The sequence below is a fragment of the Symphalangus syndactylus genome, chromosome 8 (genome assembly GCF_028878055.3).
Source record: "Symphalangus syndactylus isolate Jambi chromosome 8, NHGRI_mSymSyn1-v2.1_pri, whole genome shotgun sequence".
Classification (NCBI taxonomy): domain Eukaryota; kingdom Metazoa; phylum Chordata; class Mammalia; order Primates; family Hylobatidae; genus Symphalangus; species Symphalangus syndactylus.
Window position 1 is genome coordinate 35,695,468 of NC_072430.2, and position 26,249 is coordinate 35,721,716.

The 26,249-nt window shown below is 37.9% G+C and overlaps 1 protein-coding gene and 1 non-coding gene across 6 annotated transcripts in view; both read left to right on the forward strand.

Moving 5' to 3' along the window:
* Window positions 1-26,249, forward strand: part of GTF2A1 (general transcription factor IIA subunit 1) — a 66,803-nt gene that overhangs the window by 22,196 nt on the left and 18,358 nt on the right. For 4 of the 5 annotated variants that reach the window (XM_055288546.2, XM_055288548.2, XM_055288547.2 and 1 more), the window contains exons 2-6: window positions 3,531-3,632; window positions 16,323-16,527; window positions 18,778-18,842; window positions 22,938-23,013; window positions 24,180-24,313. In XM_055288546.2, coding sequence (XP_055144521.1) covers window positions 3,618-3,632; window positions 16,323-16,527; window positions 18,778-18,842; window positions 22,938-23,013; window positions 24,180-24,313 — 495 coding nt within the window. In that variant the 5' untranslated portion in view covers window positions 3,531-3,617. Of the gene's footprint in view, window positions 1-3,530; window positions 3,633-10,580; window positions 10,648-16,322; window positions 16,528-18,777; window positions 18,843-22,937; window positions 23,014-24,179; window positions 24,314-26,249 lie in introns of those variants that run through there. The other variant, XM_063645525.1, reaches the window with a different exon arrangement.
* Window positions 17,605-17,748, forward strand: LOC129489048 (small nucleolar RNA SNORA79). Its single transcript, XR_008659869.1, has one exon. It is a non-coding gene; the product is annotated as a small nucleolar RNA SNORA79 (small nucleolar RNA).

Consider the following 26,249-nt stretch of genomic DNA (forward strand, 5'->3'; position numbering starts at 1 on the left):
CACTTATCTCAGTTCTTTCCGAATGGGTAAAATGGCGAAGGGGAAGACCCCCATCGTATCTTCGACTAGCAGAAGCACCAAAACAAACAAAAAAAAGCCTGCAGTGGTCCAAGTGTCCCCGCTTTCGCCTGGAAATTTACCTACTTCTTCCTGTTGGTCCCTTTTTGGTTACTTGCGATCACGTAGGTTTGCAAAAAGCAGTCACATAAATAACCTTTTCAGTCACCAACGCAATGTGATCACTAGTCCACCCAACTCTTATTTTTATGATGACAATAAAACACGTTTTTGCCCGGTCCCGAATGCTGCAGACCAGCCCGCGGCCGCCCGACACCGTACCGTTGGCGACTCGGGTCTATCCATCATGGCTGCGGCCGCTTACCCTGCTTTTCAGTCCCTGAGCCTTGTGGTCCTCCTCCCTTTGGCTGCCCTGTTTATATAGAGCCATTGCCGCTCTCTAATATAGACTCTGCCAGGATGGGAAGGTGCTTTTCAGGCCTACGTCACCGCCTCTCCATTTAAACACCAGATCCGGCTTTAAATAGTGAGAGCTGCTGAGAGCGGGGCTGGGAGGTGCGTGCTCCCGAGGCGAGAGCCAGGCGTGTGCAGAGCTCAATTTATTTCTAGGTCCTTTTTTCACGCTGTAATTTCGCACCCGTCGCGGGCTGCTTTCAGAGCCCCAAGTTTTGGTTTTGTTCCTAGCAGCAGCTAGGGTTTGTCTTCTTTGTTTGCTAGGGGAAATATATCCGAATCGCTGTCCCTTTTTGTTTACAATTTTCAAAATTTATTATTTAAAACAGTTTTAGATCAGATGGTCTAGCCATTTTTCTTATGTGCATTATTTTTGGGAATTTAAAAAACTGCTTTCTACATTGAAAGTGTTAGCTGCAGAGGACTTGGTTTTGGTAGTGTTTTGTTCAAGTATTCAGGAAATATGTTAGAAATATAGCTCCTAATATTTCATTATGTTTTTCTATAGTAAATATAAAAGACACGAGGCTTTTTAGAGAAATAGATAAGTACCTAAAGCTTCAGTATAGGACCATTTATGTGTAGGAGAATCGTGAGTAGAGGGAAGAGACGTACTGCAAACTAGATGAAAAAAAATCTAAGTATAAGTTTATTGCCTTGGATATTGACATGGGTATCCGGTATAAAAATTATTCCAATTTATTTTCAAGCATTGCATCAGGGAATTAACATTTTTGAAGGAAACCTTCTAACAAATCACTTAATAATGCCACTAGTGGCTCTCTGATTTACCAGTTCTTAAGTTTGAAATAACCTGTTTTTTAAAAATTAGGACAAACCTAAATTGTATTTCGTGAAAGAAACTTTGCCTCAGGTATTAGTGTAGAATTTTAAGTAATAATTTAGAAATTGCTTATTTCAAACACTACCTATGTGCCCACATACTTTTCAAAAATTAGTATCTTGGCTTTTCAAATTGTGAACAATTCTGCTAAATTACTCGTTAGGCATATATTTTGTGAAGAATACACGTTTCCCTTCCTTCAACTATAGGGCTTACGAAGCCGTTAAGTGGTCAAGTTGTGAGTTCATTAAGGCAAAAAAATAAAATCTTAATGATTCATTAAGTAGAGAGTACTAGAAGAAAGCAGATTTATACCTATGCATGTCTGGATCTCCAAGCAAAAGGTTTTTAGAGGTAACTGACTTCAGAAACGCCAAAACACCATCTAGTTTACTGAAAAGCATACGCATTGTCGATTTGAGATTTATACTCCCAATTTAAACCCTCCTAATGCCTCGAGGAGTCATTATTGGTTAAAAAAAAAAAAAAAAACACTTTATAGAGATACTTTCATAATTTAGTTAAGTCATTTTAGGCAAGATGATGTCCATAGTCAGATATACTTTCCTTATATGTAGAATTAGAATGTTAAATAGGGACTATAGAAATGTGCATTTTACAGATGAATAAACTTCAAGAGGCGGATTTGGCAAAATAAAGCAGGTTAGTGAGTGGAACAGTAAAGCAAGAACCCAGATACTTGAGTTGGTTTTCTTGTAATGAGAAGGATTAAATAGTTTTTAATGGTTGAGGAGAATTGTACTGACAAACTCATTTGTATTTTGTTTATTCTCTGAGACAGGGTCTGGGCCTGTCACCCAGGCTAGAGGGCACTGGTGCAATCTTGGCTCACTGCACCCTCTCCCTCCTGGGCTCAGGCCATCCTCCCACCTCAGCCTCCCAAGTAGCTGGGACTACAGGCACGTGCCACCACTCCTGGCTAATTTTTTTGTAGAGATTGGGTTTCACCATGTTACCCAGGCTGGTCTTGAACTCTTGAGCTCAAGCGATCCTCTCAAAATGCTGGGATTACAGGTCATTGCACCTGGCCTCGTTATTTGTAGTTTTGACAAGGTAAGGACACATTTTCTTAGCAGTTCCCCTGTGATCACAGTGTTGCTGATAGAGACGGTAGTGAAACACATACTTCTGTTTGAAGTTTGCTTATGAGAACAAACACCTGGTTTTATTTGGTAGCCATTAACTTTAACCTTAAGCAAGGTATGAAACACAAGTAATGAGAAAACGTCTAAAAAGCTTGTTAACCATAACTCTCTGACAATGGGTAGGATTTATAACCAGGCAACTCTAGTTTTGTCATCTGACACGACTTCCTTTTGTCTAACAGGTTAAAAATACGATGTGGGGGGAAAAAAATAGGATGTGGATTGGGCTAATTGTTCTCTTCCACCTTGTAGTTTTTAAAGAATATTTTATACTTTTTGAAAGTTCTTTCACATCTATTCTCATTTTGCTCATTTTACCATTCAACCTTCTAGAAGCCAGCTGCTTTACTTCCCGCTCCTCCTTGTAATATCAACGGTGCTAATTGTAATAATAATAGTAAACATTTAGAGGGTTCATGTTCATTATAATGTTTCATAGCATTATCTGGGCAGTAGTAGAGGAGAAATCCTGGGAAGGAAATCAATATACCTTGTTCCTTGGGACCTTGAGACCTGTCATTGTGAGTGTATGAGTAGTTTAATGGTATAGCTTGAAAGTACAGACTGGGTCACACAACAGAAGTTAGGTGATTTTTAAACCTGAATGTTCATTAGGTTGCAGATTATTACCAGGCAGATGCCTCCCAGGCATAAGATTCCCCAAAGTCTAAGATTTAGTGGTGAGGTGGTAAGACATACAACAGTTCAAACCAAGCATGGAATTGTAGAAGCCAGACATAAGCAACCCGTAAAGCTGTTATTGAGCATTACATTAGGTATTTTGACTACAACATAGGAAATTATAATTGGAAATTGTATGGACCTTGTAGTCATAGGGATCTTCTGTTTATGAATTGCATTAATCTTAAAATTTTTATTAAAGTATGCAGTCATCAAATCCAGTTTATGGCAAATGATGGTGGTCATATCTTTAAAGTCATATACAGATGGCAAAATGACTGTTATATTTGTTTTGAATTTGTGAAAACCTGTTATACATTATAACCTGCGAAAAAGTCTTTTTCAAGTCTTTTATTTTTCCTTTAAAGCCTAAATTATACAGATCTGTGATTGAAGATGTCATTAATGATGTGAGAGACATCTTTCTGGATGATGGAGTGGATGAACAAGTACTGATGGAACTAAAAACTGTGAGTTTGTCTTTTTTTTAAATATTCCTACTTTTCACCCCCAAAACATTTTCTTTAGCCAGAGATGAATCTGTAATTTTTCTATAGGATAAACGTGTAGTTGAGTGAAGTGTGCTGGTTTTACATCCCAGTGCTACCATGCATTCTTCCTCTGACCTTAGGCAAGCTACATTTATATTTTAGTTTCCTTATATGTAAGTTGGAAATTGGTAGTACTTACCTTATAGGTTTGTTTTGAGGATTAAATGGAATAACCGTATAAAATCTTAGCACAATGCCTGATAGTAGCATTAGCAGTTATTATTGGATAGTTAACATTCTACATTTTATGGTCTTATTACTTGACATGTCTGGAAGAATTTTCTTTCTTTTTTTTTTTTTTTTTTTTTTTTGAGACAGAGTCGGGCTCTCACCCAGGCTGGAGTGCAGTGGCACAATCTGGACTTACTGCAACCTGTGCCTCCCAGGCTCAAACCATCCTCCCACCTCCGGGACTACAGGCACATGCCAGCATGCCTGGCTAATTTTTGTATTTTTGGTAGAGATGGTTTTCACCAGGTTGTCAAGGCTGCTTTCCAACTCCTAGCTGCAAGTGATCCTCCCGCCTCGGCCTCCCAAAGTGATAGGATTATGGGCGTGAGCCACAGCGCCCAGCCTTAATCTTACCTTTTTTTAATGGTCTTAATGTACCTGTATTCTAAAGTGTGTTTTAAGTTGTAGGGATTAAGTGCTTGATAGAAGAATTTTAGGTTCTTGAAGTAGACACTTTATGTAGGCCAAATGTTTTAAATATATTTTACATTAAGAGCTGGTTTTCTGTATTTTGGATTGAAGTGGAAATATTTAGATTATTTTTATTAGCAGTTGTGTTTCCTTGCATTGCAATGACTCATGAAATTTGGAATATTTTTGCCCTGTTGATTAGAATAGTGGTTCTCAAAGTATAGTTCATGGAGTCCTGAGTTCTCCCCAAGGGTTCTTTCAAGGGGTCCACAAGGTTGACTAAATGCTCAAGTCTGGAAAATCATAGTTTGCCTGTCATTCTTTCAAGTAAAAGTTGTATTCTGTGAGAAAAGTGACCAGTTAAATTCACAACTCAAGTGCACAGGTGCTTTTCCTTGAGATAACTGTAAATAAGCAGCAGAAATGCTTTATGTATACTTCTCATTTCTGATGAACTGAATAGTAAAAAGATGTGGACTCAATGTTGATGTTAAGAAATTTGATTGATATTTCGTAATGAAGTGTGTTTACATTTGAAAGATCATGTAATTCACTGAACTTGTATTTTCTGAATATCCAATGCATAATGTTGGAAAATTCATTCAAAATGCAAGATAAATTAATGGACTTTAAAAGTATGAAAAGTTCATAGTTATATGGTTTCATATTCTGCATTGTAACTAACTTTTAAGAAACTATCACTTAAAAGTACCTTTTCTTTTCCCAACTACTTAATTGTAGGAAGGCAGATTTTCTTTGTATACCTCAACCAAAACAAAGCAAAAACGGGCAGATATGAGAATCTAGCTCTTTTCCTTTGAGACATTTGTCATTCTCACTCAATTTTATTTACTAAAATATGGCTATTTTCAGAAAAATGTCATTTATGTTAACATAATGGATCCATTATTTCTAAACAAATTAGTAAACATTAAAAATTTGTTATAATTTCTATTAGTATAAATATAGGTGGATGTAATTCACATACAGAAAAGCTCTTTGAAGGTCTCAGTGATTTTTTTTTTTTTTTTTTGAGACAGAGTTTCGCTCTTTCGTCCAGGCTGGAGTGTATTGGCGCTATCTTGGCTCACTGCAAGCTTCGCCTCCCGGGTTCATGCCATTCTCCTGCCTCAGCTTCCTGAGTAGCTGGGACTACAGGCGCCCGCCATGACGCCTGGCTAATTTTTTTGTATTTTTAATAGAGACGGGGTTTCACCATGTTAGCCAGGAGGATGGTTTCGATCTCCTGACCTTGTGATCCCCCCGCGTCGGCCTCCCAAAGTGCTGGGATTACAGACGCGAGCCACCGAGCTCGGCCGGGTCTCAGTAATTTGATAAAGCGTCCTGAGATGAAAGAGTTTTAGAACTGCTGGTTTAGAAGTTGATTATTAGGCTCCTTTAAATCTATGTACAAATAAATAATCACAGTTAATAAATGTTAAGGAACATTTGTTGTGGTCTCATTTATCCATTCAACATAGGTGTGGAGGCTGCAACTCGGCAACCAGTTTATTTTACGTAAAGCAAATCTCACCTTGATTGTGGTGATGAAGTAGGTCTTGGTGTATTTATTAATAGATACCTACAGGAAACTTCTCTAGAATTTTCAATAAGAATATTCCTGTGTGAGGAGTTTGAGACCAGCCTGGCCAACATGGTGAAACCCCGTCTCTAGTACAAAAATTAGCTGGTCATGGTGGTGCGTGCCTGTAATCCCAGCTACTGGGGAGGCTGAGGCAGGAGAATGGCTTGAACCCAGGAGGCGGGGGTTGCAGTGAGCGGAGATCGTGCCACTACACTCCAGCCTGGGTGATAGAGCAAGACTCCGTCTCAAAAAAAAAAAAAAAAAAACCAAGAATATTCCTGTGTGAGGTAGGAAAAATATATAGGTGTGGAACAGATGAGCAAATATTTATTTACCTTGAGAAAAATTAAGGGTTACTAATAGTGAAGAGTAGGTATCTAAAAATACAAGTGTAAGAGTGCTAATTCCCAGACATGAGTTGGAAGAAGAACAATATAAATTGTTCAAGTAGCATGAAGTAACTGAGGGATGTGAATAATAAGAAAACAAGCTTCTTTTGATTCCTTAGTGTAACGTGGAATGAGTTTTTCGCAATTTATGTTATACTTTTATAATGATTGTCTTTGTAGTTTTGTGATCTTGTATAGAAGATGCAGCATTTTTAGGTGTAGAAAATCAGTTCTAAAGATGTTAGGTAATTTTCTTTAGGTCAAACTAGTGGTCAGTCTAGATTGTTATCTACTCTTGTTTTCACAGTGAAAATCTGGAGAATTTTTCCTGTCGTTAACAGTAGAATCGAGACATTCTCTCGAAGAGAATGAGCTATCTTTGAGACCAAATGTTTCCACCTCCATTTTTGTTATATATGACTTTTTTAGTACATATTTTATAGGTAACACACTGATTTTTAGTTTAATGGTTAGTTTTTAATGACAAAAAATGTGACCTACTCAACTTTGAATCTCCAGCTTCTACCACGATGTCTGGGCATATGTGGTTGGCATTCAGTAAGTATTTGATTGAATTGTTTGATAATAGATATGGCACCTGAATCTAACTGAACAAAATAGTGTAATATTCTTGTTGTTTTTAAATGGGCCATACTCTTCTATCTGGGTTGTATTGGAGTTAAAAATAAAACGGTTAGACTAAAACGAGTTTGTTATTTTAATTCTCTGCACTGAATTTCTTCAGGATCTCATTAGAATTTCTAGAATATGCCCTAGATTTAACAGCTGGACAGCCAGCATTGTCCAATAGAACTTTCTGCAGTGATGAAAATGTTCTATATCTGTGCTCTTCCGTATGGTAGCCACTAGCCACATGTGCTTATTGAGCACTCGAAATGTGGTTGGTGGAACTGAGGAACTGAATTTTTATTAATCTAAACTTAAATCACTACATATGGCTAGTTGCTGCCATATTGGACTGCTCAGGTTTAGACATTCTTGCTTAATAAAACGAACTTTAATTTCATATTTTATGGTTTCGAAAGCCTGTCATTAGCTCTAGCCCCTCTCCCTACTTTTTCGGTCCATTTTACAAACTTATCAAAAGCTTTTATAAGGCTGTAAAGGAGGCAGTGGTGAATTAGATTGAGAACAAAGATGAATGATGAGAATGCATGTAATTTGAGGGTTAATGAGGTAAGCAGAAAGGGAGATGATAAGAATATTTCAACCCAATCTTTGAGGTTATCTCTTGAAACACTGTGGTCCTACTTTAATGTGTAAATTGTGAGAGGTAGAAAAAACACAATAAAATACAGCCCTGGTTTTCAGTAAATCTATATTTGAATATAAATGTGTTTTGGATTGGTGAGTGTCTATGGGTGGGAATGACACTGTAGAAATTCTTTTCAAAGTGAATGATAAAATCAACCTGATTTCTAGATTTTCCAGCTTACCTATGTCCAAATGTCAAGTGCTGTGGGAGATATAAAACATTTTCTCTCTTTTTAATAAAACAAATGAGAAGAGTTGCCTCAATTGGAAGTATATCTAAAATTCAGTTTACCTGCCCCTGGTTCAGATTTCTCAACATTGGCATTATTGACATTTTGCACTGGTTAATTCTTCGTTGCAGGGGCTGTCCTATTGATTGTAGGATGTTAGCACAGCTGGCCTCTGCCCACTAGATGCCAGTAGCACTCTTCAGTTGTAACCAAAAATGTCTCTAGACATTGCCAGATGTCGCTGGGGGTGCAAAATCACCTCTGGCTGAGAACCACTATTCTAAATATACTCTAGTTATATATATAAAGTACTTGATACACTCTGTGTATAAATATTTGGACCATAAGTTGAATAATAATCTACTATTGCATTTCATTTACTCTTAGGGAAAGCTCTGTTTCTATAGCATTATTTCTTGGGAACCCAGAAGTGTAATATATTTTATCCAGGAGCTAGATGTTTTGTGAAAGTAGGAGAATCCTTCAGAATTTCTAGCCCACCATGTTGCCAGGTTTAGCCACCTAACCTCTGGGCTTGTGATGTGAGGGGCTGCAGTGAAGGTCTCTGATGTGGCCTGGAGACATTTTCTCCACGGTCTTGGGGATTAACAGTAGGGGAGTGGTAAGGGGATTAACTTGGGGATCAGTAGGTCTCATCACATTTTATAGATGAGAAAGTAGACTTGGAATGTGCTTTGACAAGGTCATTTAGCTAATAAATGGTAGAGCCATGAACCTAGCCCTTTTGCCTCCATGTGACATATACAGTACTTAGCAGTAAAAAGGAAGGTAACACACACGCCCTGCCCCAATCCCATTCTTTACCCGGGTATATGCACCCCACTTACCTAAAGTCAGCCACCTGGTGCATGCAGATGATTTTCCTTTGGGTCGGGGGTCTCCTCAGTATCGTCCCTTCTGTGGGTCACCAGAAATATGTTACAGAACCCCAATACTTACCCAAAGGTAGCCATTGAGTCAGGGTTTCTGCACTATAGCCCTTTCTGTGGTCGCCAGAAATATGTTATAAGACAGAAAAATGTGTTACAGGAAAGGGGTCCTGATCCAGACCCCAAGAGAGGGTTCTTGGGTCTTGCACATGAAATAATCCAGGGCGAGTCCTCAGTGCAAAGTGAAAGCAAGTTTATTAAGAAAGTAAAGGAATAAAAGAATGTCTACTCCATAGAGCAGCCCTGATGGCTGCTGGTTGCACATTTTTATGGTTATTTCTCTCTCTCTGTCTTTTTTTAAAATTTTTTTATTATTATTATTTTTTTGAGACGGAGCTTCACTCTGTGACCCAGGCTGGAGTGCGGTGGCGGGATCTCGAGTTTTAACTAGATCTTGGGTTGTTGGTGGGTGGCACCTGAGATGGTTTTGAGGGTCGGCGACTTGCTCTGCAGTCTAGTTTAGAGACTAGGAATTTGGACTAGTACTGGGATTAAAGGGAGGCAGGTGAGGGTCCTGGGGTACAGAATGCAGAGACATTCACTCTCCAGCCCTGACTGGGACATTGAAGTCAGACCACCTGGGTTATATCCCTATTCTGTCTGCCATTATAGTGATATTGGATAAGCTACCTAACTTCTTTCTCGTCAGATTCTTTTTCTGTAAAAGGGAGATAATAATGTCTATCTTATAGGACTTTTGTGAAAAAACTAGTTTGTACATGTATTTATAAAGTACACAGAATTTAGTAAGTTTTAGTTATTAGTCTAGTTAACACGATATACAAATGTACACCTGAATCATTTTGGGAACAGAAGATGAATTTTTTCCATGTAATTTCAGATACCTGGCAAAGATTAGTATTCCCGATTGTTTTCAATACTATGTTAGTGGCTGGGTGCGGTGTCTCATGCCCATAATTCCAGCACTTTGGGAGGCCGAGGTGGGCAAATCACTTGGGCTCAGGAGTTTGAAACCAGCCTGGCCAACATGGTGAAACCCCGTCTCTACTAAAAATACAAAAATTAGCCGGGCACAGTGGCGCGTGCTTGTAATCCCAGCTACTGGGGAGGCTGAGACAGAATTGCTTGAACCCAGGAGGCGGAGGTTGCAGTGAGCCGAGATCGTGCCATTGCACTCCAGCCTGGACAACAAAGTGACACTCCATATCCAAAAAAAACAAAAACAAAAACGTATGTCAGTATGATTACTATTGCCAAAATAGTGTTTCATCGTTTATTTTATTTATTTTCATCATGTTGGTCAGGCTGGTCTTGAACTCCTGCCCTCGTGATCTGCCCACCTCGGCCTCCCAAAGTGCTGGGTTTACAGGCATGAGCCACTGCGCCCGGCCTCATTGTTTAAACAGTTGATATCTAATATTTTGATAAATAAAATTAAGATTGTGTGAAAATGGAATTGTAGAGAAACTGTAAACATTCAATTAATTTGAACTTTGTGGTAATTGGCATTATAAGCTTAATACAAAGTACTTGTATGATACTCTTTTTGTATGTCTTACATTACCTAGAACCAGTATTGTAGTACTTGGTAAATAATGATTTTCAATAGATTACTTGCCTCTCCCAAAGCTGTTGGAAATGTGTGGGGCCATGTTCAACATTTCATGAGGATTTTTGGCATTTATTAGGCAGGAGCCAGGAATATTGCAATTCCTGCATATTGTGGGACCATTCTGTATGATAAAGAATTGTCCTGCCCAAAATGTCAGTAGCATCCTTATATAGGAACAGTATTCTAGAAGACAATAGTTTTGTTTTCCCTTCTTTGAAATTAGATCCTGAATAAGACAGTTGCTGCCCAGAAGATGTTCATACTTTGGTAGAAATGGTAGACTTTGTGTGGTAAGTACAAAATAGAAATGTCTTTTATGCATGGAGGCAGTGAGTGATGGCTTTTCTTTGAGGCTGTTGAGACTTTGACATTTGTATAGGGAATTGTGGGAGAAAACTGCTGATCATAAGGAATAGTCTATTAAGGTTACATATGCTATATTCAGGGATCTCCAAGTAATTTGGTACTGTGAGAAAATAGAGTACAAGTTATAGTAGCAATTGTTGTGTGGTAACATGCTATACTAAGGAGCTTGGTCTTTAGTGTGAGGATTATCTGGGATACTAGTTAAAATGCAGATTTTTGGATTTTCCAGAGAGTCTGGCTTGATAGGGGTAGTAAAATGAGACCTAGGAATCTTTTGCAAATAAGTATTCCAGGTTGTTAGATGGTGTATTAGTTCATTTTCACACTGCTAATAAAGACATATACACACTGCTGATAAAGACATACCTGAAACTGAGAACAAAAAAAGGTTTAATTGGACTTACAGTTCCACATGGCTGGGGAGGCCTCAGAATCATAGTGGGAAGTGAAAGGCTCTTACTTGGCAGTGGCAAGAGAAAATGAGGAAGAAGCAAAAGCGGAAACCCCTGATAAACCCATCAGATCTCGTGAGACTTTATCACAAGAATAGTATGGGAAAGACTGGGCCCTATGATTGAGTTACCTCCCCCTGCGTCCTTCCCACAACATGTGGGAATTCTGGGAGATACAATTCAAGTTGAGATTTTGGTGGGACACAGCCAAACAATATCATTCTGTCTCTGGCCCTCCGAATCTCATGTCCTCATATTTCAAAACCAATCATAGCTTCCCAGCAGTCCCCCAAAGTCTTGACTCATTTCAGCATTAACACAAATGTCCACAGTCTGCAGAGTCTCATCTGAGACAAGGCAAGTCCCTTCTGCCTATGAGCCTGTAAAATCAAAAGCAAGCTAGTTACTTCCTAGATACAGCGGGGGTACAGAAAGCTGTTGCAAATGGGAGAAATTGGCCAAAACAAAGGGGTTACAGGGCCAATACAAGTCTGAAATCCAGCGGGGTAGTCTTATGTTAAAACTCGAAAATGATCTCCTTTGACTCCAGGTCTCACATCCAGGTCATGCTGATGCAAGAGGTGGGCTCCCATGGTCTTGGGCAGCTCCGCCCCGTGGCTTTGCAGGGTACAATCTTGCTTCCAGCTGCTTTCACGGGCTGGCATTGAGTGCGGCTTTTCCAGGAGCACGGTGCAAGCTGTTGGTGGGTCTGCCATTTTGGTATCTAGAGGACCGTGGCCCTCTTCTCACAGCTCCACTGGGCACTGCCCCAATAGGGACTCTGTATAGGGGCTCCGACTCCACCTTTTTCTTTTGCACTGCCCTAGCAGAGGTTCTCCATGAGGGCTCTGCCTCTGCAGCAGCAGACTTTTGCTTGGGATCCAGGCATTTCCATACATCTTCTGAAATCTAGGTGGAAGTTCCCAAACCTCAATTTTTGACTTCTGTGCACCCGCAGGCTCAACACCTCATGGACGCTGCCAAGGTTTGGGGCTTCCACCCTCTGAAGCCACAGCCTGAGCTCTATGTTGGCCCGTTTCAGCTGGAGTGGCTGGGAAAACAGGGCACGAAGTCCCTAGGCTGCACACAGCATGGGGACCCTGGGCCTAGCTCCTGAAACCACTTTTTCCTCCTGGGTCTCTGGGCTTGTGATGGAAGGGGCTGCAGTGAAGGTCTCTGATGTGGCCTGGAGACATTTTCCCCATGGTCTTGAAGATTAATTTTAGGCTCGTTGCTACTTATGCAGATTTCTCCAGCCAGCTTGAATTTCTCCTCAAAAAATGGCATTTTCTTTTCCACAGCATTATCAGGCTGCAAATTTTCTGAACTTCTATGCTTTGTTTCCCTTTTAAAACGGAATGCTTTTAACAGCACCCAAGTCACCTTTTGAATGCTTTTCTGTTTAGAAATTTCTTCTGCCAGATAACCTAAATCATCTCTCAAGTTCAAAGTTCCACAAATCTCTAGGGCAGGGGCAAAATGCCGCCAATCTCTTCGCTAACGCATAACAAGGGTCACCTTTGCTCCAGTTCCTAACACGTTCCTCATCTCCATCTGAGACCACCTCAGCCTGGACCTTATTGTTCATATCACTATCAGCATTTTCATCAAAGCCATTCAACAAGTCTTTAGGAAGTTCCAAACTTTCCCACATTTTCCTGTTTTCTTCTGAGCTCCCCAAACCGTTCCAACCTCTGCCTGTTAGACAGTTCCAAAGTCACTTCCATATTTTCAGGTATTTTTTCAGCAATGCCCCACTCTACTGGTACCAGTTGACTATATTAGTATGTTTTCATGCTGCTGATAAAGACATGCCCAAAACTGGGAACAAAAAAAGCTTTAATTGGACTTACAGTTTCACATGGCTGGGGAGGCCTCAAAATCATGGCGGTAGGTGAAAGACTCTTCTTACGTGTTGGCAGCAAGAGAAAATGAGGAACAAGCAAAAGCAAAAACACCTGATAAACCCATCAGATCTCCTGAGAATAGTGTGGGAAAGACCGGCCCCCATGGTTCAATTACCTGTCCCTCCCACAGCACATGGGAATTCTGGGAGATACAATTCAAGTTATTTTGGTGGGAACACAGCCAAACCATATCAGGTAGGTAGGTAGGTAGATAGATAAATAGATTAATTACTTTGTTGTGGTTCCAGTTTTTAAGCAGAGGGTATCATATTTATAAATTTTAAAAAATTCACCTGATAACAGTGTAGAACAGTGTTTCTCAAACTTCTTGACTAGGACCCTCCTTAAGAATTAATAGTATTTAACATTTTGAATAAATATATGCACAAGTGTATGTATGTATAACAAAAATCTGCAAAAGTTTTTTCTCAGTGCAATACAATCTGATTTTTTCTTTCAGTTCTATTTTGTTTACAAAAAACATTCTTAGGGGAGAGAGGGAGGGAGAAGGGGAAAGGAAAGGGAGAGAGGGACAGAGAAGGGGAGGGAAGGAGAGAGAAAGAAAGGAAAGGGAGAGGAGAGAGGGCTACAAAGAAAATTCTAAATTGACTGTGAATCACTAGTAGGTTGCAGTCCTCAGTTTGAAAAACATTGGTCTAGATTTTAAAGCCGTTCTCACTTTAGCATACATCAGAATAACCTGAATAACCCCCAGAGCTGCTGATTTAGTATTTTTAACAAGTACCCAGGTAATGCTGATGTTGGGTCTAGAACCACATTTTGAGGATCACTCATTTATAGAGGATAGATTGGAAGGGCAAGTGTCCACTGGAATGTCTGCTCTGTAAGGTCGAGCATCTTTCTCGGGTTTGTTCACTGTATCTTTTCAATGCGTGTAACAGTGTTTGGCATATAGGACATAATTATTTGTGGACTGTATGACTTGATGCAGGACACTCAAGAGTTGAGTCACTACATTACTACTGTTTGCAGTACTGCTGGGCAGAAAGGACCAGGGCCATGTCATAGAGATACATTGGAACAGTGAATCAGAATAGACAATAATGGTGGGCTGTTGGGGTGGATTCTGACTCCTAGGTCGTTTACATGGGAGTCTAGGTGAGTCATGGTGCCTAGTACTTAGCCACCCATGATGGGTATTCATTAATGTTTGCCATTATCATAGGAGCTTCGTAGAAGTGATGGGTTGAGATTGCTGTGGGTAAACCAGTTGGAGGTGGTAAAAGTGAAGCATAAAATTTAGAAAATTATGATTTAAAAAACTTTTTAAACAAAACATTAATAAGACCTTTTTTCACCTTGATTTTTGGCTCACAAGAAACAGGCTTTATTTTGTTTTGGAAGAGAGGAGAAGATGTAGAAGGTTTGGGTGATAAAAGAGTGTTTGGAAGCCCTACTATATATAATACATTAGTCATAATGTGTTTTATTTAGCATGTGAGTGTCTATTTTGATGGTGCGCTATTCTAGATGCCTACTTTACAGAGATGAATCAGACACAACATGGGCTCTCAGAAAGTAGTACTTGTTACTACGGGAAGAAGCTAGCTGTTTTTCGCCCGGGATTAGCAGAGACTTAAATTTATTCACTGGAAGTGAGTTTAGAAGTAATCTAATTCAATTGGTTCCCCTTTTGGGTGAAGAAGATGCTTAAGAAAGATAAATGATTAGGTTACATAAATGGCCAAACCAGGACTAACTGGGTGCCTGACTTCTGGTGTAAGGCTCTATTAAACAGTTAGTGCCACCACCACTGCCACCAATAATAATAAATTTTGATCACCAACTTTATGTAACACTGATAATTGTTTTACATAGATATGTCATTTAATCCTCTCAACAACCAGTGAGATACATCTTGTTACCATCTCTCTAAGAATAGACTTCAGGTAAGTCTAAATACTGGGCCTGCCAGTAGGATTCCCTAGGAAATTGACCTTAACATTTGCTTTTTCAGTAAGCCCTTAGAGATTTAGTGGAATTGTTACTAGCATCAAGACAACAAATCTAGAATGTCTGGAATGATTGGAAGGGTCAGAAGACTATAAAAAATCTCTATGAGTATGACCAGGCATGGTAACTCATGCCTGTAATCTCAGCTCTTTGGGAGGCCAAGGTGAGCAGATTGCTTGAGCCCAGGAGTTCGAGACTAGCCTGGGCAACGTAGTGAGATCTTGTCTCTATTTCTTAAATTAAAAAATAAAAATAAAAAAATAAAAAACTCTCTGTGAGTATGGCAAAGGGAAGTTCTTGAAGGATCTGGTAGAAGCTTCAGGTCAATTAGGCAATATCCCAAGAGCAAATCCTGGAGGAGAAGACAAAGTATGTGTAGATCCTTGTGTACAGAATGACCGAATGAAGTTTTATCTGTATTTTCAGGGAATAGTTTGTGACTTTTTGGCCAGTTTCTTATAAGGTTAAGGCTCGAGATTGAACACTAAACCTGGTAGAGAGGAAATGTGTTAGGTAGAAGAATGAAATCATTGCACATGTTTTCTTTTCTTTCTTTTGGTCCACTCTGATTTTTCCCATCATAGAACCTAAGGTGAAATGAGAAAATAGAAATGGCTAAACAGAAAAGGATTGCCAATTGGCATAATGGAAGAAGGAAGGACATTTCAAGAAGTGTGGAAAGTTGGGATAACTACTAAGACCTTCGGGCATTGCCGGTTCTTTTTCTTTATGTAGGATTGGACAGATGGAAAGTTAGGCTTTTCTTCTTTGGGGGATTGCCTGTATGTTTCTCACTGTTGTAAATGAATTTATGTTTTGTATGTTATTTAAGAATTTATGTTTTATATGTTGAAGCAGAACATTTTGTATTTTGTATTTTTATACGGAAAAAGTTCCATATAAAAATAGTTTAGTAATGGTTTTGATATCATAAAGGATAATCTTTGATTACTAAAGAAGTTGCTTATATGAAACTCATTGCTAAATAATAGCTGCTGGTTCAGGAATTACTATAGAAAGTTTATTGGAAGATATAAAAGGAAACAAAATCTCCAGTACTCTGATGTGGCAAAAATGAGGTTTGCGACTTTAAAATTTTGTTTTTGTTATTGTTAACACTTGGGTTAGAATTATAGATCTGTTGTATTTCTGTGTCTGTATCAGTTTTTAAAATGGAATAACTTTATAAAGAGATTAATAAAACTGTTGTGTTCATCTGTCCAGAGTTATTTTTCACTTAGAAATCTTTAATGTTCTTTGCCTTAGTTATGGGAAAACAAACTAATGCAGTCCAGGGCAGTAGATGGATTTCATTCAGAAGAGCAGCAGCTTCTACTGCAAGTTCAACAGCAGCATCAACCCCAGCAGCAGCAGCATCACCACCATCACCATCATCAGCAAGCTCAGCCTCAGCAGACGGTACCTCAGCAAGCGCAGACCCAGCAGGTCCTTATTCCCGCATCACAGCAAGGTGAGACTGGATTTGTTTTCCTATTTACGACTTGGAAATTCAGTTTGTTGTTATGAAAGAAGAGAAATATTCTGCATTTCTTGGATCTTGTCTTTTAAGGGGCGCATGGAGAACCTAAAAATAAACAAACAAAAACCCCTCTGTTGATTTCGGGCTTTTTTCCACTTACTCTTGGCTGAGGGGTGTGTGTGTATGTAAATGTATGTAAATTTGTATAAAATGTAGATTGTATCTGTAGAGTAATGGTAGACAAGTAATTTACTAATTGAAAGCCTAAGATGATATTCAGAGAAATTATATTAATATTTTGTTTTGAAAAGGCTGTATAGTGATGGATTTCCTAAGTTAAATCTAAAAGGTTTATTTACTAAGGGCTTTATTATTTTATATGGTAAAATAGTTACTTGCTTTCTCTATAAAACATGTTCTTTCAAAGACTTGTTTCAGATCAGATTTTAAAATATATCTTAAATTCTGGAGTTTTTTGTATACTTTGGCAATTTGAATATTCAGTTCCATAGTAATTTATGTAAGCCTAAATGCACTGAATTAGATTTATTTTAAGTTAAGAGTGGATATATAACATATCTTAATTTATATTACTTGGATTAAAGCTAAGAAAAAGCAAATATTTATAGACTGTGTCCATAGTGCTTTGTACTCTGCAAGTCATTTTATAGATACTGTTTCACTGGCATCTTATAAGGGCTTTGTAAAATAGCCCTTGGCTCAGTTTCACAGCTAAGGAAAATCTCAGCCCAGAAAAGGCTAAGAAACTTGATCTGTATTTTCTCTCATGACAAACATCTATTCAGTTATAAAACTTCCTGAGCATTATAATTCAGTGCATCTGCTTTTATGGGAGAGGACACTAGAAGTAAATGAAAAGTTCATTTTAATATCATTTAGTTACCCATTTGCCTCATTTGACAGTAAATACATGTGTCTTAAAATTGGTAATGACACACAGTAGAAGAGTGTATTTGGGTTATTTTACTGTTGATATCTAGTGGTACTTTTCATACCTAATTTTGATGTGTACTTTGTATCAAATAACTTTATCCTTTTATTCTTTTTTGATGACTGTTCTTCCTGTTGCCTTCAGACCTGGCATTAGGATTTTAGGTCATCATAAATTAAAATTTGATTTTCTTCACTCAGAGAATATTAGGATAATGGAGTTATCCGTCTATTCTCTGAAATTTGCGGAATCAAACATTTAATTCCTTTTACACTTAAGTAACATTGCCATTATTTCTGATTTGTATTTTTTCCGACTTGGGCCGGTTTACCACTCTTCAGGCAACCTGGTGGTCCCCTGCTTTCAGGAGGCCACCATATTGATGCTGAACTTATTTGGACACCTGATCAGCATAGCACACTACGGCCCAGAACTCCTGGGCTCAAGTGATCCTCCCATCTCAGCCTCCTGAGTTGCTAAGACTACAGGCATGGATCCCCGCACCCGGCTGATTTGTATTTTTTAAACAGCTGATGAAAGTAGCATGAGTCTGTCAGTTGTCATATTTGGAAGAAAAGGACTATGTGGATTTCAAAAACTAGTCACAACTTTTTGAGCTTAGTCTTACTGGATTAGTAACTCATTGCAACAGTGGTATCATTGTATCAGTAAAACAGTTAACCTTGAGTTAAGACAAAATTATGTTTGAAAATGTCCAGTTTACTTAAGAATGCATAGAATTGTGTATCTTTAGGTGTTAAGATAATTCACTACTTCATGTTCCTAAATTCCCTTGCATCCTTAGGAATTGTCACTTAATTTTTTTTTTTTTGAGATGGAACCTTGTCACCCATGCTAGAGTGCGGTGGCGCGATCTCAGCTCACTGCAACCTCCAGTTCCCGAGTTCAAGTGATTCTCCTGCCTCAGCCTGATACCCAACTAATTTTTTTGTATTTTTAGTAGAGATGGGGTTTCACCATATTGGCCAGTCTGGCCTCAAACTCCTGACCTCAAGTGATCCGCCCGCCTTGGCCTCCCAAAGTGCTGTGATTACAGGTGTGAGCCACCACGCCTGGGCTTAAATATTTTTTAATGTTTTCTAGTATAGGGTGGGTATATCACAGCTGTCATCTGCCATATAAATTTATAATGTCCTGAGATCAAATGATTGAAAGCATTTGAGTGCAGAAAACATGAAAAAAGTTTTCATCATTGTATGTAAAGTGTTCTTGTGATTATAAAATAGCCTCATGGTTGCTTGTTTGCATGTGTGCTTGTTTTTTTGTAGCCACAGCACCACAAGTTATTGTTCCAGATTCTAAGTTGATACAGCATATGAATGCATCAAACATGGTAAGACTCAGAATGTAGCAGTTTGATTGGCTGTACTTAATTCTAACCCAAATTGTGATTATGCCTATATATGTCATATATTAACAACTTGAAGTTTATTGAAGACTCGAGCAAAACAGCTGTTTTAGTTTCCTGAATATTGGATCTGAAGTTTAGCTTGGTACCTAGACATTAAGGTTCATAAAATTATGGAATTGTTTAAGAATACCAAAAGAATAGTGCTTTGTGAGAGTTATTCCATTCCCTACTATTTCCGAAAAAGTTTTAGGGTACCTACCAAGCTTATAATGCCAAGTATGGTTCTGTTTCAGGAGACCTAGTAATTGCAAGAGGGTGGGAAGGCTAAGAATTGTGAACTTTTGAAAAATGAAGATCAACTGTTCATAGTTCAATATAACTATTTTTAAAATCAAGCATTTAAAAATATTGCTCTGACTTAACCATAGTATAGTCTAATAAGTCATTATAGTGTGTAAATTACCACAGAATACATTTTAACCAGTTGAGTTACATTAGAATTTTTGTATTTCTGAGGACTATCCACTAAACTTTACAAGTCCTCACTCATATTTTCAAATTACAATTTAGACATATAATATTTCTCAACAAACGTAGTATAGTTTAAATGTAAACTTGAAAGAACCTCTTCAGATCCTTAGAAAATCTTTACCTATACCTTGAAGTTGTTTTTTTTTTTTTGGATAAAACATTAAAATACAGTCAGAGTAGTTCAAGACTTCCTTATAAATGGTTTTTCTTTATTCTGTTTAAAATATACAGACTGTTAATTTCATTGAGTGGTGACTCAGCTCTTACATTTCATTCTTCAGCCAAAACTTTTTATTTAAAGGTGAAAGAATCAATATTTGTAAAAAGATCTTTTAACCTATGTAACTAGTTAGTACTAGGAATGAGATTTTTTTTTTTCCGTTCAATTTTTTTTTTTTTTTTTTGAGATGGAATCTTGCCCTGTCGCCCAGGCTGGAGTGCAGTGGCGTGATCTTGGCTAACTGCAACCTCCGCCTCCTAGGTTCAAGTGATCCTCCCACCTCAGCCTCCTGAGTAGCTGGGAGTACAGGTGTATGTCACCACACCTGGCTAATTTTTTTGTACTTTTAATAGAGACGGGATTTTACCATGTTGGCCAGGCTGATCTCCCAATTCCTGACCTCAAGCAATCTGCCCACCTTGGCCTCCCAAAGTGTTAGGATTACAAGCATGAGCCACCACGCCCAGCCTCAAGTTTTTTTTTAAACCAAAAAGCAGTATATGGAAAGATCAGTTCTACTTTGTGAGTGATACTGAATCACAAAGCTCATTTGTGATTTATAAGCCAGATAAGAAGGGCTTACCCACTAGACAGATGACTTCCTCTTACACATTACCAGCCTCACAAATTCATACTGGGGCAGAATTGAAAGTTTCTACATGATAGTAGAAATTGCAATTTTTAAATTCACAAATATCAAGGATCTCTATTTGTACATGTAGTTACAGTTTCTAGAATCATTTCTTTTACATGAAAATAAAAAATTTCATGCCTGTTATTTCTCACAGGATTTTTTATTGGAAAAAACTCCATTTTAAGTCTAAGGCCCCAATTTATTTTAACCTCCACCCTTAAAAAAAAAAGTCTCACTATATGTTGCATATTGCAGTTGATGTTGTTAAGGCTATATCCTAGGGAATCACTCGCAGTATTTTAAAACAAATTTTGGCAGAATCTCTTGTGGTAGGCCCCTCTAAAAGAATTTTAAATGTTGTGGAAGAGAATTTTGAATTAATAAGTTATTTCTGGGATAAAAATTAGTGGTCCATCTCTTACTTACTGGTTAAGTCTCCTTTATTCTAAAGAGCATATGTATTTAAACAAATCATAGGTCAGTTATTCAGGAAAATTGATTTAACATTTCTGTATATTTTACATTTTACTCTGTTGTTTTTAGTCAGTGTTTCCTTCATGTATTTCTGAACATAATCAGTATAGGCTCTGTACCAATAAAAGCGTTTTAGGTTTTTGTGGGTTTGCATTATTACTTATGATTCAGAAATATTCAGCAAAAATATATTTGTTCTTTCTAATGGCTCTGTTTGCGTTAGAAATGAACTAATCATAAAAACGTGAGATAATATAGTAGAAAGCTATTTCAGGGAACTTCTAGTAAACCATTGTTTTCAGTTCTTTTTTATGAAATGATTGGTCTAATGCATTATTTGTGTTTGGGCTGTTTTGTGGAATACAAGAAGAAATTTTAATAGTTATTAAGTATAAGGTGGTTTGTGTATGGTATATGACTCAGCAAATATATGTTATGCAGCTTGAATTTGTGGAGGGTGTGCAGGTAGTTATTGGGTCATGTATTCTATATAGAAACTACTACGTCAGTTTGCTGGTAGAGGAAGAATTGTTATCTTTCAAAATATGAATTATAGGCACTTAATATTTCTAAATATTTTTGTTTTTTTCTTTTTAAATATTTCTTAATAGTATGTGGTGGTTAATATTTTCCTTAAACTTAGATAACCTTTAATTTGCTTATATAGACAAGATTTATCTTAAATTGGGTAATTGAGTATCCAACTTAAATTCAGATCACCCTGGTAGGCTATAGTTAAATTCCGGAGACACGGTGGAAATTTCAGGCCCAAGATGTAGAAATTACTTAGATTTGTCAAGTGGCAACAAGTGTATTTTCTTGGAAAGCTATATACCTAGAGCCCAGACTAGACAGTAGTTGAATTATTAACTCAGTTTAATAATTTTCCAAGTTTGTTGACTTCTCTGACACTAGCATTTCCAAAGCAGTTATATTTATTTTTTTAAGCTTTTCCAGATATGGGTAGTTCTAGAAATGTGTAGGTTAGATTGAATGTATGAATAGTTGGTACCTAAAGAAGATTGAAAAGAGAGGGAAAAAACTAGCAAAATGTGTAGCTATAGTGGGATACAGGAAAATACTTACAGTACAGAATAAAAAACCAGAGAATGGCATAATTCTTTGCGGGAGGACAGGAGGAGAAAATTCCAGAACTCTCCAGCAAGTCAAGAATTTGTCCTGGATTTAAAGAAATTCATAATAGAATCTCGTCTATATCTTTATAACTTAAGTGTCACATACTAACTTCATTTCAAAATGTTGAAATTAAAGTTTGTGTCTATCGCCCAGGCTGGAGTACAGTGGCACAATCTTGTCTCACTGCAACCTCCACCTTCCAGGTTCAAGCCATCCTCCCACCTCAGCCTCCCAAGTAGCTGGGACTACAGGTGTGCACCACCATGCTCAGCTAATTTTTGTATTTTTTGTAGAAATGGGATTTCACCATTATTGCCCAGGCTGGTCTCAAACTCCTGAGCTCAAGTGATCTGCCCACCTGGGCCTCCTAAAGTGCTGGGATTACAGGTGTAAGCCAGTCTGCCTGGTGTGACTTTTCTTAAGATTTACAGATTTTTTGTATTAATACGTTTCACCTAGAATATAATGCCAATATGTCCCTTTTTTCTTTGCTAATATGGCATCTTAGAAGAATTGTCAGCTATACTCCCGGTGAAGTCTTCTGATACAGTGTTCTTTATAGGTATAAGTTGATTTTAGTAGAAATTTTAAAAGTTAAGAATTCTAAAAAGTAGACAATTATACTTTTATCTCAAGGAAATGGGCATAAGGAAACAGTGGGAAAGGAAGCAATAATGAAATAGCTATTTCATATATTGTACAGCATTGTTAATGTGGGTATTGTCTAAAAATGTATAGGTTAGATTGAGTATAGGAAGGCTTGGTACCTTAAAGAAGATTGATGGGACAAGAAGGAAAAAAAAACTGCAGTACCTGTGAGATTTACTTAGAGCACCTTCTCCAGGGGAAAAAACCCAATTATATTGTTGTATTTAACTGCTTAAAATAATTTGGTAGGTTGTTGAGGCTAGGTTGGTCTTTCTTGTACCATTTTATAAAATGGGATTTAGCCTTACTAGATTTTTAAAATTTTGGTATATTCTAAACAAAAAGTTTCATATACTATTAAAATATGCTAGAGATAAACAGATAGTATTATATATGTATGTGGTTTTGATAGTTTTTCTTTGTTTTTTTTCAGAGTGCTGCTGCTACAGCTGCTACCTTAGCACTCCCTGCAGGTGTGACTCCTGTTCAGCAGATATTAACAAATTCAGGTAATTAGGAATGATGGAACCATTTTAAAATGTAATTCAGAAAATTGTACTATCTACCCCTTAGGTTTTGTCTTCTTTGAAAGACGGAAAATACTAATATTTCTTTTACCATTTGGTTTAGGTTATTAAAATAACTTTATTTGAGGGCCGTAACACATACAACTGTAATCGTTGTTGAGGATACAGTAAAGAAGATGAAAATTGTACTTGAACCTTTGATCTTTGCATGATAACCCTATTATTGAAGTATGATTATATAAAAATGGTTACTTAGTTTTTTACTGAACACATTTAACATGCCAAGTGAGTATTAAACTTATTTGAACTTGTGATATCAAAGTAATTCCTAGAGTATATTAAGAGCAAATTTATTGTATGCTATTATTATACATAGTATCTCTTCATTGACAAAAGACCAATGTCTAGCTCTTGTGTTTTGGCATATTGGTGCTTGAAAAATTTATTTACATGGATTTTAAGTGTCCCCTGTAATCTTGATTATATAGTTATTATTTATTTTCTATTCTGTGTATGTTATTTTTGTTAATGTGTAAATTTGTGAAATTAGGGGTTTGTCTTGCTACATATTTTAATAAGATGTAATTTGCTTTTTAATCAATTCAAGATTCTGGGTTATCTAAAGGAACATATTGGGGGAATTTGATTCTGTGTGAATTGTATGATAATGATGATAACTGGTTCAGCGAACCTTTATTGCTTTTACCAATTTTGAAGCAAAGTTCTGTGGTGCTTGTTTGGTTCAAGATATTAAATGAGCTATTAAGCTTTTGTTCCTTTAAAGCTTTAAAAATGAACAGCTCCCGAGGTGTCTGATCTTACTGCTCTTTCTGCACTCCTAAGGTTAGCAAAGATAATGTAAGCTTTAGTCAAGTCTCATAATCTGTTGTTAAAACCCTGTTGGAAATAGCTGAATGAGGATGTAAATATGAAAAATAAAACATTTTAAGGAATGTATTTGAACATGGCGAGAAGTCAGAGAAGGGGAGGATTATGCATACTGTGTATGAATGACAACTTTTAATAAAATTGTTAGTTTTCTTGATAATTTCTTGTGCCTTTGGTGGTATGAAATTAGATATGAATTCATTTCTTTTGAGATGGTCTCTGCTAAAATGATAACTTGGAATGCATGCTTTTTGCTTTAGGCCAGCTTCTTCAGGTGGTCAGAGCAGCCAATGGTGCCCAATATATCTTTCAGCCTCAGCAGTCAGTGGTTCTACAACAACAGGTTATACCACAAATGCAGCCTGGTGGAGTACAAGCTCCTGTTATACAGCAGGTAAAATAATCTTCTATTATGATCAGTATAGGGTTCTGTTTTATTCTATGTGTATTCCCTGGGTAGTTTCCCTCTCTTTATATGCACAAAAGACTCTTCTTCAGTGCTACAGACCCAGTTGTTTCAAATTTCTCCTGTATACAGCTTAACTTAGATTCAGCATGTATTAAACATGTATTAAACAATTACTGTTGTCTCTGCCCATCCTTCATCATCCCTCGAAGGTGGCAGCACTCTCCTTCCAGCTTCCTAAGCTGGTCATTCGGCCTTTATTCAATAAGCAGTTACTGAGTCTCGGGGTATTCACAAGGGTCAGGGGATTTAGGAGTGAATGAGGCCGACATGACTCTAGTTTTATGATGCTTACTGGAAGTGGGTGTGTAGAATCCTCCCTTTTCCTTACCTCTAATATCCAAGGTATCAAGCCCTACCAATTCTTGTTAATGGTTTTTCTTTTTTTTTCTTTTTTTTTTTTTTGAGACGGAGTCTTGCTCTTTCACCCAGGCTGGAGTGCAGTGGCGCAATCTCAGCTCACTGCAACCTCTGCTTCCTGGGTTCACGCCATTCTCCTGCCTCAGTCTCCCGAGTAGCTGGGACTACAGGCGCCCGCCACCACACTTGGCTAACTTGTGTATTTTTAGTAGAGATGGGGTTTCACCATGTTAGCTAGGATGGTTTCTATCTCCTGACCTTGTGATCCACCCACCTCGGCCTCCCAAAGTGCGGGGATTACGGGTGTGAGCCACCACGCCTGGCCTTTTTTTTTCTTTAACTGCAGTTTTGCCATGGTTGCAGTCCCTTAATATGTTTGACACTGTGTTTTTCTCAGCCTCTTTTTTCATTTCCTTAGTTCATACTGTCCATAATTTGTCACTAAAATACTGTATTGTCTCCTTAATGGTTTCTCTGCCTCTCATCTTGTGCCCTCCTAACCTGGCTGATGTATAGTCATCTTTCTTTTTTTTTTTTTTTGAGACAGAGTCTTGCTCTGTTGCCTAGGGTGGAGTGCAATGGCACAATCTCAGCTCACTGCAACTTCTGCCTCCTGGGTTCAAGCGATTCTCCTGCCTCAGCCTCCTGAGTAGCTGGGATTACTGGCATGCACCACTGTGCCTAGCTAATTTTTGTATTTTTAGTAGAGACAGAGTTTCGCTGTGTCTAGGCTGGCCTTGAACTCCTGACTTCAGGTGATCTGCCTGCTTTTGTCTCCCAAAGTGCTGGGATTACAGGCGTGAGCCACTGTGCCTGGCCTATCTTTCTAAAAATCCTAAAACTTTTAACAGCTTTTCATTGCCTACTGAGAAAAGCCTAAACAACTCAACATGGTTTATAAAATCTTTTGTGGATCTTGTGTCTTTGAACTCTCCAGGTTTATTTCTTGCCATGCTCCTAGGTATTTTCTTTAGCTGCATTTACATCAAAATAAACACTTGGATCTACTTGTGTTATATTCTTGTGCTGTGAGCACTAAAATGAAAGAGGAATGGTTATTTTCTTGAGGAACTTATGTACTTTATATGTTTATGTGTCTGTCTCTTTTTTAAATGTCAATAAAATAGTATGATGATAGAGACAAGATCAGAGCAGTACTATTAATCCAGTTTATTTACATTTTTCCAAAATTATGTACTGCTGTCAACTTCTGGGTTTCACTTGATGTTACACTTCTCTTAAGAATGCCGTCTGGCAACTCCCTGCACTTCCCCCAAACACATAGAAAAACCTGGCTAATCTCCTTAAAGCAGCGGTCCCCCAGCTTTTTGACACCAGGGACTGGTTTTTGCGGAAGACAGTTTTTCCACGTACTGGGCAGCGGGGATGGTTTCGGGGTGAAACTTAATTCAGGTCATCAGGCGTAAGGAGTGCACAACTTCCATCCTTGCATGTGTAGTTCACAGTAAGGTTCCTGCTCCTATGAGAATCTCATGCTGCCGCT